The following is a 13,756-nucleotide window of genomic DNA, read 5'->3' as shown; positions in this document are numbered from 1 at the left end:
ATGAAACACCCAGACACAAGTCTTAAGTAACTGACAAGCACGACTTTATTAAAGTTAATTAGTGAATCTCTACATGGATGAGGAGCCCCCCAGGACAGCAGAGCCTGGCAGACCTCCCAGAAAGAAACATGTACACACCGCCACACCGCCTCCCGCTCACTTCCTATACCAGATCCTCATCTTCTTCTCCCTCTTGATCTTCTTCTGCAGCTGCAGGGTCCCGTAGAGCAGGGCCTCAGCCGTGGGTGGACACCCTGGTGGCGGGAGAGGGGAATGCATATCAAATGAGTCGTCCACACAAAAGGTCATCGTGACATGTTTATTGGACTGAAAGAAGAAAATTGCTGCAATTTTCTTTGAATACAGAATATTCTTTGTTCGCCACACGATGGTTAGTAACAGGAGCTATAAAAAGACACTGTACCTTGTCCAAGCGTTTTTTTCTCTGTCTATTTAAACGTTTCTCTTGGAAACGTACTGACACCGAAACACATGGCTAGGTTGGAGTCAGGGAGAGACAATAAGAAACGTCTTGGCTGATACTGGTATGTCACCATGCCTCTGAGCACAGCAGATTGGGGCCGACGAGGAAATCCCATTAAACACATTTACGCAATCTACAATACAAACACATTCTGGCTGATATAGTGGTGCATCTCAGTCTAGAATAAACATAATTTCCCCCTATCGTAGAAACCGCTTTTGCTCAAATTGCTTAGGAAAGAATTCACCTAAATGTCACGAATTCCCTTCTTTAAAACGTGAATGGCTCTAGGTGTGGAGGTAACGGTGAATCTACCTGGGACGTAGATGTCGACCGGTACGATGCGATCACACCCTCGGACCACGGCGTAGGAGTAGTGGTAGTATCCACCTCCGTTGGCGCAGCTAAAAATAAAACAGTCCTTCAATGTTAGCCCTTATCTTACAACCTGTGTTGTGTAACACTGACTACAATAGTGAATACATTCAGACAGTTATGAGTGCCTAACCTAGCTCTGACCCTTTAAGAAACATGAATATATTTATATAATTTTCATATACTTTAACTTTGAAGTAGTGGTAGTATATATGTAGTAGTAGTAGTAAATAAAGTGCATACAATTATGTAATAATGAGTGGGATACCAGAGGAATTGCTAAAAAAGAGTACATATTTTCAGGGGACAGAAGGAGAGCCAATGATTACAAATGTTGAACAGTTGCCAAAGATTTGTAAAGGAATGGAGGAGGCCGGCTGGAGGAGCCTCTGTAGATAAGACTAGGCACAGCACGAGATGGAACAGCAGACAGGGGGGAAGGGTCTGGAAGGTCAGCATACAGGTGCAGAGTTGCATTACCTTCCCATGGAGATGACGTATCTGGGCTCCGGCATCTGGTCGTACACCTACCGGGAAAAGAAATCCATTTCAGATAGTTTCACCCCACACTGGATTCTTGCGAAACACGTTGATCCCCCTATTTTCATATACCTGTTCTCTTTGTAGTAGCGACTTGCCTATAGGATAGAGATAAGCTCTCTAAGAAGTGCTTGAGGAGGTACCGCCACCTTTCCTCTACATTGTACAGTACATTATCTCTTGAACAAACTTGTTGGAGCTCTGCATTAATAAAGGGCATCCTGTACCTCTAGGAAGGCCTCAGAGCATTGGCTTTAGAACACAGCAAACACAAATTCCTCTCAACTTACAATTTGTCATATGCTAATCATTCTCCTGTTATCTTTCCTCCACTTCCCCAAGCACTCATCAGCCTGTATCCATCAGGGTTGGCTATCGACTGAGTAAAGTCTGCATCTGGTCGTTTTCACACAGAACCGGGCAGAGAGATAGGGTGAGCTGCCGGCTCCATCTGAACCGAACCATGGAGCGTTTCCTCCGATTCAGCGGCGGTTCGTTTGGCATAAGGTCAGAGGAACTCTGGTGCACCAGAAAAGGCAACCACAGTCTGCTGCAAAACGAAGGTCTACGCCCGCTCCAAAGTGGACTACAGTTTGGTTCGCTTTAGGTAAGAAGGTGATCCGAACCAACTACAGGAAACGCGACTTTGTAAAACTATGCACTGAGCTTTGCAAAGAGCTCTTCAATGACTGCATTTGCAAAAATAAATCCCCTGGCCGTGGAGCGGTCTGTCTGAAGGGGGTCGGTTGTAAAACTTTAACGTTGACGCCCCCACCCTGGTCTCCAGGCCACTCGCGTCACATGACCCCCACCCCCCAACCCCCGCCCTCACCTTCCGTAGCGCGGGGGCCATCTTGTTGGTGAGCGTCCCGGCGACGATCATGACGTCGGACTGACGGGGGCTGGCGCGGAACACCACCCCGAAGCGATCCATGTCGTAGCGCGGCGCCGCCATGTGCATCATCTCCACCGCGCAGCACGCCAGGCCGAAGGTCATGGGCCACAAGGAGCTCTGGGGAGGGAGGAGGAGACGTCAGGAGGAGACGTCAGGAGGAGGGAGGAGACGTCAGGAGGAAGGAGGAGATGTCAGGAGGAAGGAGGAGACGTCAGGAGGAGGGAGGAGACGTCAGGAGGAAGGAGGAGACGTCAAGGGGGGGGGGAGGAGACGTCAGGAGGAAGTAGAAGACGTCAGGAGGAGGGAGGAGACGTCAGGAGGAGGGAGGAGACGTCAGGAGGAAGGAGGAGACGTCAGGAGGAAGGAGGAGACGTCAGGAGGAAGGAGGAGACGTCAGGAGGAGACGTCAGGAGGAAGGAGGGGACGTCAGGAGGAGGGAGGAGACGTCAGGAGGAAAGAGGAGACGTCAAGGGGGGGGGGAGGAGACGTCAGGAGGAAGGAGGAGACGTCAGGAGGAGGGAGGAGACGTCAGGAGGAGGGAGGAGACGTCAGGAGGAGGGAGGAGACGTCAGGAGGAGGGAGGAGACGTCAGGAGGAAGGAGGAGACGTCAGGAGGAAGAAGGAGACGTCAGGAGGAGGGAGGAGACGTCAGGAGGAAGGAGGAGACGTCAAGGGGGGGGGAGGAGACATCAGCGCCACGCGCTAAGGGGAGCCGACAGGGCCCTCCGCCAGAGAGCCAGAGTACAGACCCCAGACACTATGTGGGATTCGGTACATAATCCTGACAATAGGTTATCGGTTCCTTCTATGATTGTATACTTTATTAATGATTAATTCTTCCACGTCATGCAATGTGCATAATGTTTTCTTTATTTTAATGGATCATTTGACACATGATAGTCTGTCTTATTTGTTTTTTGACTGTCTACAGTAGGTGGATTTTTGCGAACATTGCCACCTAGTGTGTGTGTGTGAGATCTATCCACACACACACCTTTTCATAATCCTGCCTAACAACTCTAAGTTTGTGTGCCTTGCATATCTCATGCCTTAACCCCTAAATAAGTGACATGATAAGGGTTTCAAAGTGTATCTTAACCCTAACTGCGGTTATGTACCAGTTTGTCACTAGCAGACACACACGAATCCAAAGCGATTGACATGACTTGCATTATTGTAGATGCAAGCCATTGAGGAGTAAGTTGGTGTTAGCCTTGTTGCTCAGGCATCAGTGTGCTGCTGTTGTTACATAACTGTGGGATGATTGTATTACCCATCTTATCCAATCTGATAGCCCTGAATACACAACGTTGACCAATCATGCTCAGCGTCTGTGCCTGATCCATACTGCAGTGCAGACCAGCGCTCATTCAGGCAAAGGGAGGGAGGTGTGGCACTACATCACTAGATCCCGGCTGAGCCTGAGGGGGGGGGACTCACCCTGCGTGCCCAGTTGACCAGATCATCCAGCTTGGTGATGACGTACTCCCCCTTGCTGCTGGCGACGGCTGTGGGCTTGGCGGCAGCCAGCGCGGTGCTCTTCTCCCTCACCGCGACAATACTGGACCAAGACACAGAGTCAGTGAGCCTTCTGAGAAAGGGCCAGCGCGATTGGTTGGAATGGAGAGGTGGGTGGGGCTTGTCGAGCTCACCTGTGAGTGGCGGTCTCATTTTTAGCGCTGTGGTGCAGACACTTCTGATGATGGAGGGCAAAATAAGAAATAGACCTGGAACACACAAGATAATATATTTTAAATCATGTTTAAGGGTAGATACTATTATCCAGAGTGACATAGTGAATTAAGCTAAAGGATTCCTACAGGCCGGCCGTGGACAATAGGGATCGAAACCAGAACCTTTTGGCTTAGGGGTCAAACACCCTAACTTTTAACTACTACACAAGAGTGTAACCATACAGACCCAATGCATTGAATCATACTGAATAAAAGGTCAATGAGCTCTATAAACTCTGCCCTCATAGGGGGAGGGAGTTGGATTGAGTTCAATCAAAGAAAGGATTAGCCTGGATTTACCTTGTTGAGAAGCAGCCTAATGAGGCCAGTCGAGGTGCTGGGAGGGAGAAAGGAAACAACTTAGTTCAACAAACTCCTCTTTGTGATTACCGCATGGTTAAACAACTACTTCACAAGGGGGTACATTCACAAAATATTTCCACGTCAATATCTTGATTCAAAATGATTTAGATAACTTTTAAATGTGATACCTGTCAATGATATAATAAAAAGGTGATGAAGGATTTTTTCTTAAAAGGAGGTGATTTTGTTGATGAAATAAGCTTCATATACTTCCAGCAGGACATCACAGCTCCAAATCCAGAGCCAGAATAATAACAAACACCAGACAAGGAACATAACAAATCCCATTGTATTGGACGAGCACACGTCAACGCATTTGCATAAAGGTTCATGGTGCACTTTTACTTACAGTCAATATCAAATACGATGACATTTGCATGGGATGACAGTTGAATAGGAAAAGCACAATGACAAAACATAACAATGTTATCTCGAAGCACATTGAATCGGCCTTGTGTTGTTATTCTGCACAGAAGTGAAGGCTGAGTGGTTATACAAGGTCCGAATGTCTGTAACGTTACTCAAGCAGCCTCTGCTGCTAACAGACGTAGCAAGGTCAGCCTGCGCAGTGACGGAAACCGGGCAAACTATTCTTCTGACGCCGACATACAACGAATAAAACATCCATATATAGAATATGCACACACCCTCTAAATACCACGTTGATAAAACACACAAATATTGGAACAAATTCCTTTGGATTTTAGTCAAAACATCACTTACCAACAAGCGCCGCCATCTTTGAAAGTATAGTTGTGAGAAAGCTGCTTCCGGTGCAGGACATGAGTGGACCTGAAGAGGGCGCTGTTGATCACCCAGACTTGCCGCAGGACCTGAGTAGACCTGAAGGGGGCGCTGTTGGGCCCCCATCTGGTGAAGGACCTGAGTGGGCCTGAAGGGGCGCTGTTGGCCCCCCAGCTGGTGCAGGACCTGGGTTGGCCTAAGGGGGCGCTGTTGGGCCCCGCACTGATCATCCAGACTTGTCGAAAAGTTTATTATATGTTATATTTTAGCTCCACGGCTCCACCCAAAACCGTCTGCCATCCATGACCCACATTTTGGGCTATATACTTAGTGTCATCTGAGTCCGTTTGAGATGGCTATTCCCTTTCATTAGGTACGGCGGTTTATAACAAAATCTGGACGAAATTGGAAGACGTCGAAAAGGAATCAAACAAGGATAAAACTGAACTAAACGAAAATGTGCTTTAGAAAGTCACTAATAGTTTTATCATGAAAAGGGATACATAAGCATGAGGTGAAAAGTGTCATTGTCAAGCATTGCCTGATGAATAAATTAACCATTAAATATTCCTTGAAATCAAAGGTAATCATAAATGGTATTTCCTAGCTAATGTCACAGGCAGCTCGACAGAACACTTCTGGACACTACCCAGATAATCTTTTAGTCTAAATTATCTACTGGAAATGTTACAACAGAAACCACTGTCTCCCTTCATACTATAAACAACACACGATTATAGTAGTTCACTGTTAAAGCACAATGAGGAGCCCTGTGGTCCTAATTGAGCTATGTTGGGATTTTAGATGCATTAAGGAGGAATTTAATTTGGATGTATCCATGCGATGGCCAGGGCCAGGGGTCATGAATGTTGAGCTGTAGTGATGAATATTTTCAGGATACCTTCTACATATTGTTCCAAAGCATAAGAGGAAATTAATATTGTTTTTTATATTTGTTTATCAGTTAGACCTTTAGTAAACAACATATATCTCATGCATGCTTTAATTTTTCTTGTCATAAATGTCTCTAAATATCCTGTATTATTAAGCAGCTTCTTTGATCCAAAGGGTTTTTGTTTAGGAGATATAGGCCCAATTCAACACTAACACTAAAAGCACTGTGTTGTGATAGTCTTGACATTAACATAGCCAACAAAAAACTAATATTTGCTATGTTGAGCACAGCATCGTACAGATACAGGTCACTGAAACAAGGCCAGGGACGAAGAATTAGCTGGATATTCTGGTTGTGTTGCATTACTTTTTCTGTTGCCACATCAAACAAGGACTACCTTTTGTCAATTACCAGCCAAAAAAATACTGGTGTCTAATACTAACTCTGATTCTCTCACACAACTGCTGCATCTCAATGTTATTTCTTCCATCAAACCTATTTCTGTACTTGCATTGTATTTATAATCACAATATGGATTATATGTTTTAGACTCACTTGTACGTTTCTTTGGCTGTAATCGCAAAGACTAAATATACATGTAAGAAAATAGAAAGAAAAACACATCAGGAAAGAGCAAACCCCCAATTCTCTCATCATGCTGTTCTTATCCACAGGTTTTAAACTACAGTCAGACCCCAGATCATATTGCATCCAGACAGACTGAGCAGGCCGGAGCAGAGGGACTCTGTTCAAACCCTGCTAAGTAATTTAAATGGTGGTGCCCTTTAATTTCATCCTGTTACACCCTCAGAGGAAAAAGCAAAGTGTGTGTGGGATGGGTCTGGTTTTCCGGGAGTAGTTCTGCTTCCCTCTGTGTGGTGAGTCTGACTAACCCCTTCCCCGCCCTCTCTCATTATTCATGAATTATCTTCATGAAGCTGTCATAGCCTACTGGGCCCGGGGCCAGCAGGGCCCCATAGCTCCAAGCGCTGATGCTAGCCCGACGCTAGGCAACAGGGCTGCTAGCCCAGCACTAAGCAACAGGGCTGCAGCCTCGTGGGAGTACGTGGGGCTCGGGTTTTCCTCTGGTGGGGCATTTCTTAACAGCGGGGAGAACCGGGGTAGTCAGGGAGAATAGGGTCTTCTTCTGGCGTAGAAGATCAGGTTACCTGATCTCACAGGGTAACCAGAAGAACTGGTTACCCTGTGGCCATTGGTCGAGAGCTGGGAGGCACATTTTAGTTTGATTATTGATGAGCAGGTAGGGGTTTAACATCTCACTCCGTAATACACGTCAGCTGCAGACATTGGGGAAAATTACATATAAAACTACAATAAAATGTAAACTTGTCAAAGTAATGGCCTTTATTCTTATCATCATTATTTCATTTACAAAAGTTTGGCACGATAAAAAATACGCTTCCTCATAAGAAAGGTTTTCTGCCAGTGAACCAAATGAATCCGTATAAAAAAGCAAAAGCTCTGGAGCGCTTACGAGTTCAAAACATTAAATATAGTTACTGGAATGGCTTAAAAGGACAAACGTTTAAGACTAGAACTTCGGAGTTCAAGGGCTTTTTTTTTTTTTTGGCCACAAGCAAGAGCGAGAAAAAAAAAAAGGACTCTCGCGGCGCTTCAGATAATAAGCGGGAATCCACATTAAGAACAGAGAAGGTCCTGTATACGCCGAAGCAGACAGCCATCGCAGGAGCTCCGAGGTCGACCGGTCATGGCCGCCTCCAAAGCCGGCCTGCAGACCACAGAAATGGCCTATTTCTAGAAGGATCTCCTCCTTCAAAATGCACAAAGAGAGTCCCTCTCCCTCCTCCTTCTTTCTTCTTCCCCTTCATCCCCCGCCTTCTTCGTCGCCCTCCTCCCTTCCTCCTCCTCACACATTGTCCAGGGTGGCGTTGGGCTTGGCGGCCGTCGCCCCCGGCGACCACAGAGAGGGCGTGTCCTGGTTGAGGAGCAGGTCCTGCGAGCGGAAGGCGGGGTACTCCAGGCCCAGGTTGTAGAGGAAGAAGAGATTCAGAGCCACCATGGCCAGCAGGGGGAAGGTGGTCAGGCCCGCGCCGAAGGCCCGCCAGGTGGGGCAGCCGTGGAGACTGGCCCAGTAGACGAGTCTGGAGGGGGGGGGAGGAAATGAGACAAAATGAACAAAATGAGATAAAATGACGTTGTTGTGCAGGATTATGAAACATGACACATGTTATTGTCTGCATGTGCGTATGTATCTGCCCACACACACAGACGCAGACAAACACACACACACACACACACACACACACAGGTAGTGTTGGTCACAATAATCCACACACTGCAGAGATCATCTGTCAAAAATGAATCATGACGTTCGACCTAATCTATTGTGTGACACCCATACCCTTGTGTGTGTGTGTGTGTGTGTGTGTGTGTATACTGTATACATGTTTTCTCTGTGTATACTTTGTATGATTCTTGTTTTGATTCTTTCTTTATTTATCTCTTTGTAATTCTTTGCTTTGTGCCCCGACACCACCATTCTCTGTGTGGGCTAAATAATTATCTCTTCCGTTACTTTGTTCAAAGGCAGTGCTTCCTGTGTTAACCGAGAATACGTGGTTTCACTTTTATTTATAAACGGTGAAGGATGGAAATCACAGGTTTCATTTAAATATGTTGTTTTAAATCAGGAACCAGCGTATTCTCATACTCAATAATTAGTTCTGGTACATTTAAAAGCGATGAAAACCAACATCATCTCCATTCCACTGGCATTTTGTATTCAGAGGTCGATAAACACTACAATCCAACAGCTAAACTCATCTATTCCTGTCCTGTTCCTAAACGATTGTTTATGTTAATGTGCAAGATTCTCTGTATAACGTTATTATTCTCCAATTAGTGGTTGCAGAGCTGTTTGTTAGAGTGATGAGGTTTATTTCTGGGAGTTCCCTATGTCTGTTCACCCCTGGTAAAGAACTCTTGTTTCTCTGTATACCCCACCGTCACAATCACCATTATCTCCCTCACTGTCTCTCTCTCCCCCCCTCCTCATCAGCCTGTTATCAAATCCTGCACATTTGCAACGCTCAGAATTGGAATGGAAGTGATTCCTTCCTTCCATCTCTAACACCATGTGTGCTCTCTCTCTCTCGCTCTCTCTTTCCGTATCTGTCCATTCACCTACTTATCATCAACTATTAACGGGTAGTTAAAACTTTCTAGCTTTCACTCGTTAATCTTTCAGTCTGTTTCCGTCCTTCTCACACTCCCAGTCTCTATATCCTGGTCTCTCTCTCTCTCCCTTCCTATTTCCCCTTCTCTCTGTCTCTCTCCTCTTCCCCTCTATCACAACCTCTCTCTCTCTCTCCCTCTCTCCCCTCTCCCCCCCTCTCTCATTCTCTCTCCCTCTCCCCCTCTCTCTCTCTCTCTCTCTCTCCCTCTCTCCACCCCCCCCCCTCTCTCTCTCTCCCTCCCTCCCTCCCTCCCTCTCTCTCTCTCTCTCCTCTCCTCTCTCTCTCTCTCCTCTCCTGCTCTCTCTCTCTCTCCCTCTCTCTCTCTCTCTCCCTCTCCCTCTCCCTCTCTCTCTCCCCCTCTCTCCCTCTCCCTCCCTCCCTTCCTCCCTCACCTTCCCAGGAAGAAGATGGCGGCGCCGGTGGGCACCAGGTGCAGGTCCCTCTGGGGGAGCTGGGAGGCCATGAGGAAGAGGTTGAGGGCGTAGAGGAGCAGCAGCTCGAGGGAGGAGGAGACAAACAGCCTCTGGAGGGCCCGTCGCCTGGACACGGGCTCCACGGGTTCCAGGGAGCCGCTGCAGAACTGGCAGACCCAGCCGGAGAGCATCGCTGAAGGGGAAGGGAGAGGGGGGGAGGAGGGGGAGAGAGGGGAGATGGTTAGACAGCTTCCTGAACGGAACGCCAGGCGTCGGTTCTTTCCACGAATCGATTGGACCTCACACTCCTGGAACGGCCTAAACGCTGCCGACAGCCTCGCTCCAGATGATATTGGGAATAGGCATGAAGTGGATTTTCTATTTTTGGAAGATTGTCCCCACCCCCCCCAAAACACATTAACACACACACACTCACACACAAAGCTTCAGCCTTTCTGATAAACAGCGTGAATTTATTTTCCATATTAAGCTGTCAACTGTGGCATTCTTAGACTGAATAAACTCGGTCACACTGGGCCGTACTCCTGTATGCACCTCCTGGCCTTCCCGGTCGGGACGCCAGTAAACCCTGGGAGACAACCGGGATGCAGACAGGGAGAGGAGCCCTGTCTCCCTCCTTCCGTCTCCCCCATTTCTCTATCTCCTGTCTCCTTTTAAGGCTACAGACAGGAAGAGGAAGTATGGCTTCCCCTCCAGAAGCTCGGTGAATCCTCCAAAGCTTTGGGTTCCAGAAAACCAAATCAAATTAAAAAACGAAGATAAAACCTAAAAACACCGGACTCATTCCACATTCCTGTACTTAGGACGACTAGACGACCTGAATCTCTTCAATCCTCCCAAATAAAAAGCAGTTTTTATTATAATCGGCTAATAGCAGAGGGAGTTGCTGGCTTGGTTTGTTGTGAGGGACGGGACCAGCCTAGTCTGACCCCCAGACACCCAGAACCCAGACCTTCAGACCCCCATTCCCCCAGACCCATAGACCCCAAGACCCCCAGCTCCCGGACCCATAGACCCCCAGACTCCCTACCTAGCAGGACGGGCAGGGAGGCCACCAGGCAGCAGCCGAGGGTGAAGACCAGGCGGCTGGCCAGGTCGGGGCAGCGCGGGGCCTTGAGGGGGACGTAGAAATAGAGTGCATAGAGGATCCCCGCGGCGCACACCAGCGAGGCCAGGGCGGCGCCGAGGGCGGGAACGCGGCCCCCCCGGCGGCAGCAGCGCCGACCGCTCGGCGGCACGCCGTCCGTCGCCGCGACGACCGCCTCGCGGCCCCGGCCCCCCGACTCCACCCAGACGGCCAGCTCCACGGTGTCGGGGGGCGCGTCGAGCAGGGGCCGGCCCTCGTCGGCGGGGGGCGGCTGCAGTGGGGTTGGGGGTCTGCGGGCCCACCGCGCCGGGTCCGTTCCGTTGGGAAGGTCTTCAGCTGGGGGGGCGCAGGGGGAGGAGGGGAGAGGGTCGGGAGCGACGACGCGGTTTTCCGAGGCGTCTTCCAAAGGGTGCGCCGTCGTGGCAACGGCGCTGGAAAGATCCCCCCCCCCCTCCGGCGCTCCCTGCTCCGGATGGTTCGCCCCGCTGCCGTCTGGCCGGCTGCCGTCGTCTGGAACTGGACGCAAACACAAACGTCGGAGCAGCGCATTCAAATCAGGGTATTCAAAACACGGCTGGCACGGCTTCCTGTGCGCACTGCGTGAGAACGAGCTCTCATGCTTTGTTCTTTATGGTTAGGGACATAAATACCAAATCTCATGATTTCATTTAGAACACATCTGCCTTTTTTTTCATCAGTCAGCAAATTCCGTAAAGTCATTATACAACGCTGCCCTTTTTAACTATTTTGTTGTCTCAGGGTTAGGGCTAGGTTTTGTATATTATTCAGGTTTTGTTGGTCGAAATGACCCTGGGTGCACTGGCACATCATTTCCAAGTCCTTTTGTTTACTTTTAAAAATTATTAGTAATATAATTATTATGTTTTTTTAAGGGTTATGGTTAGGGTTAACCCCATTCTACCCAATCAACACAAACAAAAGGTTTAAAACAAATAAACGCCATTATTTTTTTCTTTTTGTATAATATAAGCAAACCCCCAACACAAGTGGCCCCCCTAAAAGTGCGCGTGGAAGAAACACTACCGTAGTAACCCACCTCTGCGCGTATCGGCTGCGGGTCCGGGCCCGGGTTCCAGTGACCGCTGCGACCCGGTCACCGAGTGGGGTGAGGAGTGGAGCTCCTCCACCGAGGACTCGGGGCTGTCCGACACGGGCGCCAGCGAGATCTGGGTGTCCAGGTCCAGGAAGGGGGAGAAGGAGAGCCGCGCCGGGTCGATGTCCTGCAGCTGGTTGATGATGTCACTGATGGACTCCTTGACGCTGTCGATCTCTGCCCCGTCCTGCGGGTGAGCGGCCGGACGCCCCGTGGAGCTCATGGTCGCACGGTCTGTAGGGCGCGAAGACGTTTTGGTTTTTTGGGTTTATCGAGTATGATAACAAGTAAAAACAATTAAAAAAAAAAAAAAAAAGGTCCCCAAGGATTCCAAAATTACTTTGGATAAAAGCGTCTGCTAAATACCCTAAATGTAAATGTAAATGACTTTTAACGAGTAACTATTGAAACAATGATAATGTCACACATTTCATTGACACACGTAACACCTAAAAAAAATAAATAAATAAATCAAAGCGTTTGCTTTCCACCCAGGGTCCTTTCATACTCTCATATTCTGCATTACACAGAAATACATAAAAACACAAGCTAGGTGAGGTTTACTTAAGGAGCGACCGGCCCGTCCCGCCATGACGGGGTCCCAACATCTGGGGGTTGAATTTGGGGGGATCTGGCGTGCATGAGGCGCGGGCACGCCTTCCACTTAACAAACACACACACACACACACACACGCACAACGTGCACGTCTGAACCACGCACGTCTTAAAGTAAAGGCTGTATTAGAATTTACAATATAGCCTACGATACGCAACGTTGATAACGAAAAGTGCGTTTGCATGGACGCTGGTTCTGCCCGTGATAAATGGGCAAGGATAAGAATTGGATGCACGATGGAGGTAAAAAAAAAACGCAGTGAAAGAAAAAAACACGCAACAGGCAATGTGCGTGGACTCCAGTCAGCAGAGAAACCCAACTAAAGCCCGGACCTGGACCGGTTCAGCTGCAGATGGAAACACTATGTATCGATCCCATTCCCATTATAAAGACAAACGGACGCTTTGAGGAATAGATTTAAGACAGTCTTACAATATGCCTTGAGGCTACACAGACAAAGTAGAGGATGTGTCGATGTGAGAAGCCACAAAAGAAACGCACAATCCATCGCCATGTATTGATCACGTTGTAGTTTTCTATTCTGCCACCACACACACATGCATGGTTATCGCATTAAACAAAAGTATCGGTCCAGACAAAACAAATCTAGCATCGATTACAGATAAGCTTTATTAAAAAAACAGCACCAGTCCACCGGGATCATCCCAAAGTCTTACCTCTCAGACTGTAGCGATGGCTGGGTCCGTCTTAGCTTCTTTTATTATTGCAGAAAAATAGCGTCCGGTCGACGTGTGTGTGTGTGTGCGTGTGTGTGTGTGTGTGTGTGTGTGTGTGTGTGTGTGTGTGTGCGTCTCCCTCCCCCTCGCTCGCTTTGGGTCCTACAGTCCTCTCAACTTCTGAATCAAATTTCAACCAGGACCAAATACTACGCAGTGGCCCCGCCCCCCTCCAGCCACTCCGGGTACCGCGCAGTCCCGGACCATATGGAGCACATCAACCCGGAGCGGATACACACACCACCCCACGCCAGGGGAGGGGGTGGGGAGGGGGCCGGACTGGCTCTGTCTAGTACCAGGGAGCACACGGGATTTCACAAGGAGAAACCTCTCCAAACCTCTCCTTTCCCCCGAGTCCCCTGTAAACAGCGCTGGGTCGGTCGTACATTGTTGCCCCGGTCCCCCATTGTCGTCCGATAATAGAGTAGAGAGAGTAGGGCCCGGACAATAGTTATTAATCTAGAATGGTTCAGATTGAGTTTTCTTTTTTGCGGGAGACGGACAGTTGCTGGAACTTCGAG

At 48.5% G+C, this 13,756-nt stretch overlaps 2 protein-coding genes across 2 annotated transcripts; both read right to left on the bottom strand.

The window, feature by feature from the left end:
* Nucleotides 1–27: 27 nt before the first annotated feature.
* ndufs7 (NADH:ubiquinone oxidoreductase core subunit S7) lies at nucleotides 28–5,209 on the bottom strand. The gene is made up of 8 exons (XM_079739402.1): nucleotides 5,114–5,209; nucleotides 4,328–4,364; nucleotides 3,947–4,021; nucleotides 3,735–3,855; nucleotides 2,232–2,411; nucleotides 1,340–1,386; nucleotides 800–888; nucleotides 28–254 (listed from the first exon to the last, which is right to left on the bottom strand). The coding sequence occupies exons 1-8, from the start codon at nucleotides 5,172–5,174 to the stop codon at nucleotides 157–159; spliced, it is 708 nt and encodes a 235-aa protein (XP_079595528.1). The 5' UTR covers nucleotides 5,175–5,209; the 3' UTR covers nucleotides 28–156.
* Nucleotides 5,210–7,398: 2,189 nt separating this feature from the next.
* Nucleotides 7,399–13,335, bottom strand: LOC307077917 (uncharacterized protein). Its single transcript, XM_079739431.1, has 5 exons — nucleotides 13,176–13,335; nucleotides 11,826–12,116; nucleotides 10,712–11,284; nucleotides 9,640–9,853; nucleotides 7,399–8,152 (listed from the first exon to the last, which is right to left on the bottom strand). The coding sequence occupies exons 2-5, from the start codon at nucleotides 12,103–12,105 to the stop codon at nucleotides 7,918–7,920; spliced, it is 1,302 nt and encodes a 433-aa protein (XP_079595557.1). The 5' UTR covers nucleotides 12,106–12,116; nucleotides 13,176–13,335; the 3' UTR covers nucleotides 7,399–7,917.
* Nucleotides 13,336–13,756: the final 421 nt, after the last annotated feature.

The sequence above is a fragment of the Pollachius pollachius genome (genome assembly GCF_949987615.1).
Source record: "Pollachius pollachius genome assembly, chromosome: 7".
NCBI classification, from domain to species: Eukaryota; Metazoa; Chordata; class Actinopteri; order Gadiformes; family Gadidae; genus Pollachius; species Pollachius pollachius.
The sequence above is the reverse complement of the archived record's forward strand: the minus strand, read 5'-3'. Positions and strand labels throughout refer to the sequence as shown.

Excerpts from the sequence above, each read along its gene's own strand:
- ndufs7 (XM_079739402.1), bottom strand. The coding sequence starts at position 5,174 with ATGTCCTGCACCGGAAGCAGCTTTCTCACAACTATACTTTCAAAGATG. Across the intron at positions 4,365-5,113 it reads AAAGATGGCGGCGCTTGTTG|CACCTCGACTGGCCTCATTA; the intron begins GTAAGTGATGTT and ends TCTCCCTCCCAG. Across the intron at positions 255-799 it reads GGTCGACATCTACGTCCCAG|GGTGTCCACCCACGGCTGAG; the intron begins GTAGATTCACCG and ends TCCCGCCACCAG.
- LOC307077917 (XM_079739431.1), bottom strand. The coding sequence starts at position 12,105 with ATGAGCTCCACGGGGCGTCCGGCCGCTCACCCGCAGGACGGGGCAGAG. Across the intron at positions 11,285-11,825 it reads CGCAGCCGATACGCGCAGAG|TTCCAGACGACGGCAGCCGG; the intron begins GTGGGTTACTAC and ends GTTTGCGTCCAG. Across the intron at positions 8,153-9,639 it reads GCCATCTTCTTCCTGGGAAG|ACTCGTCTACTGGGCCAGTC; the intron begins GTGAGGGAGGAA and ends CCCCCCCTCCAG.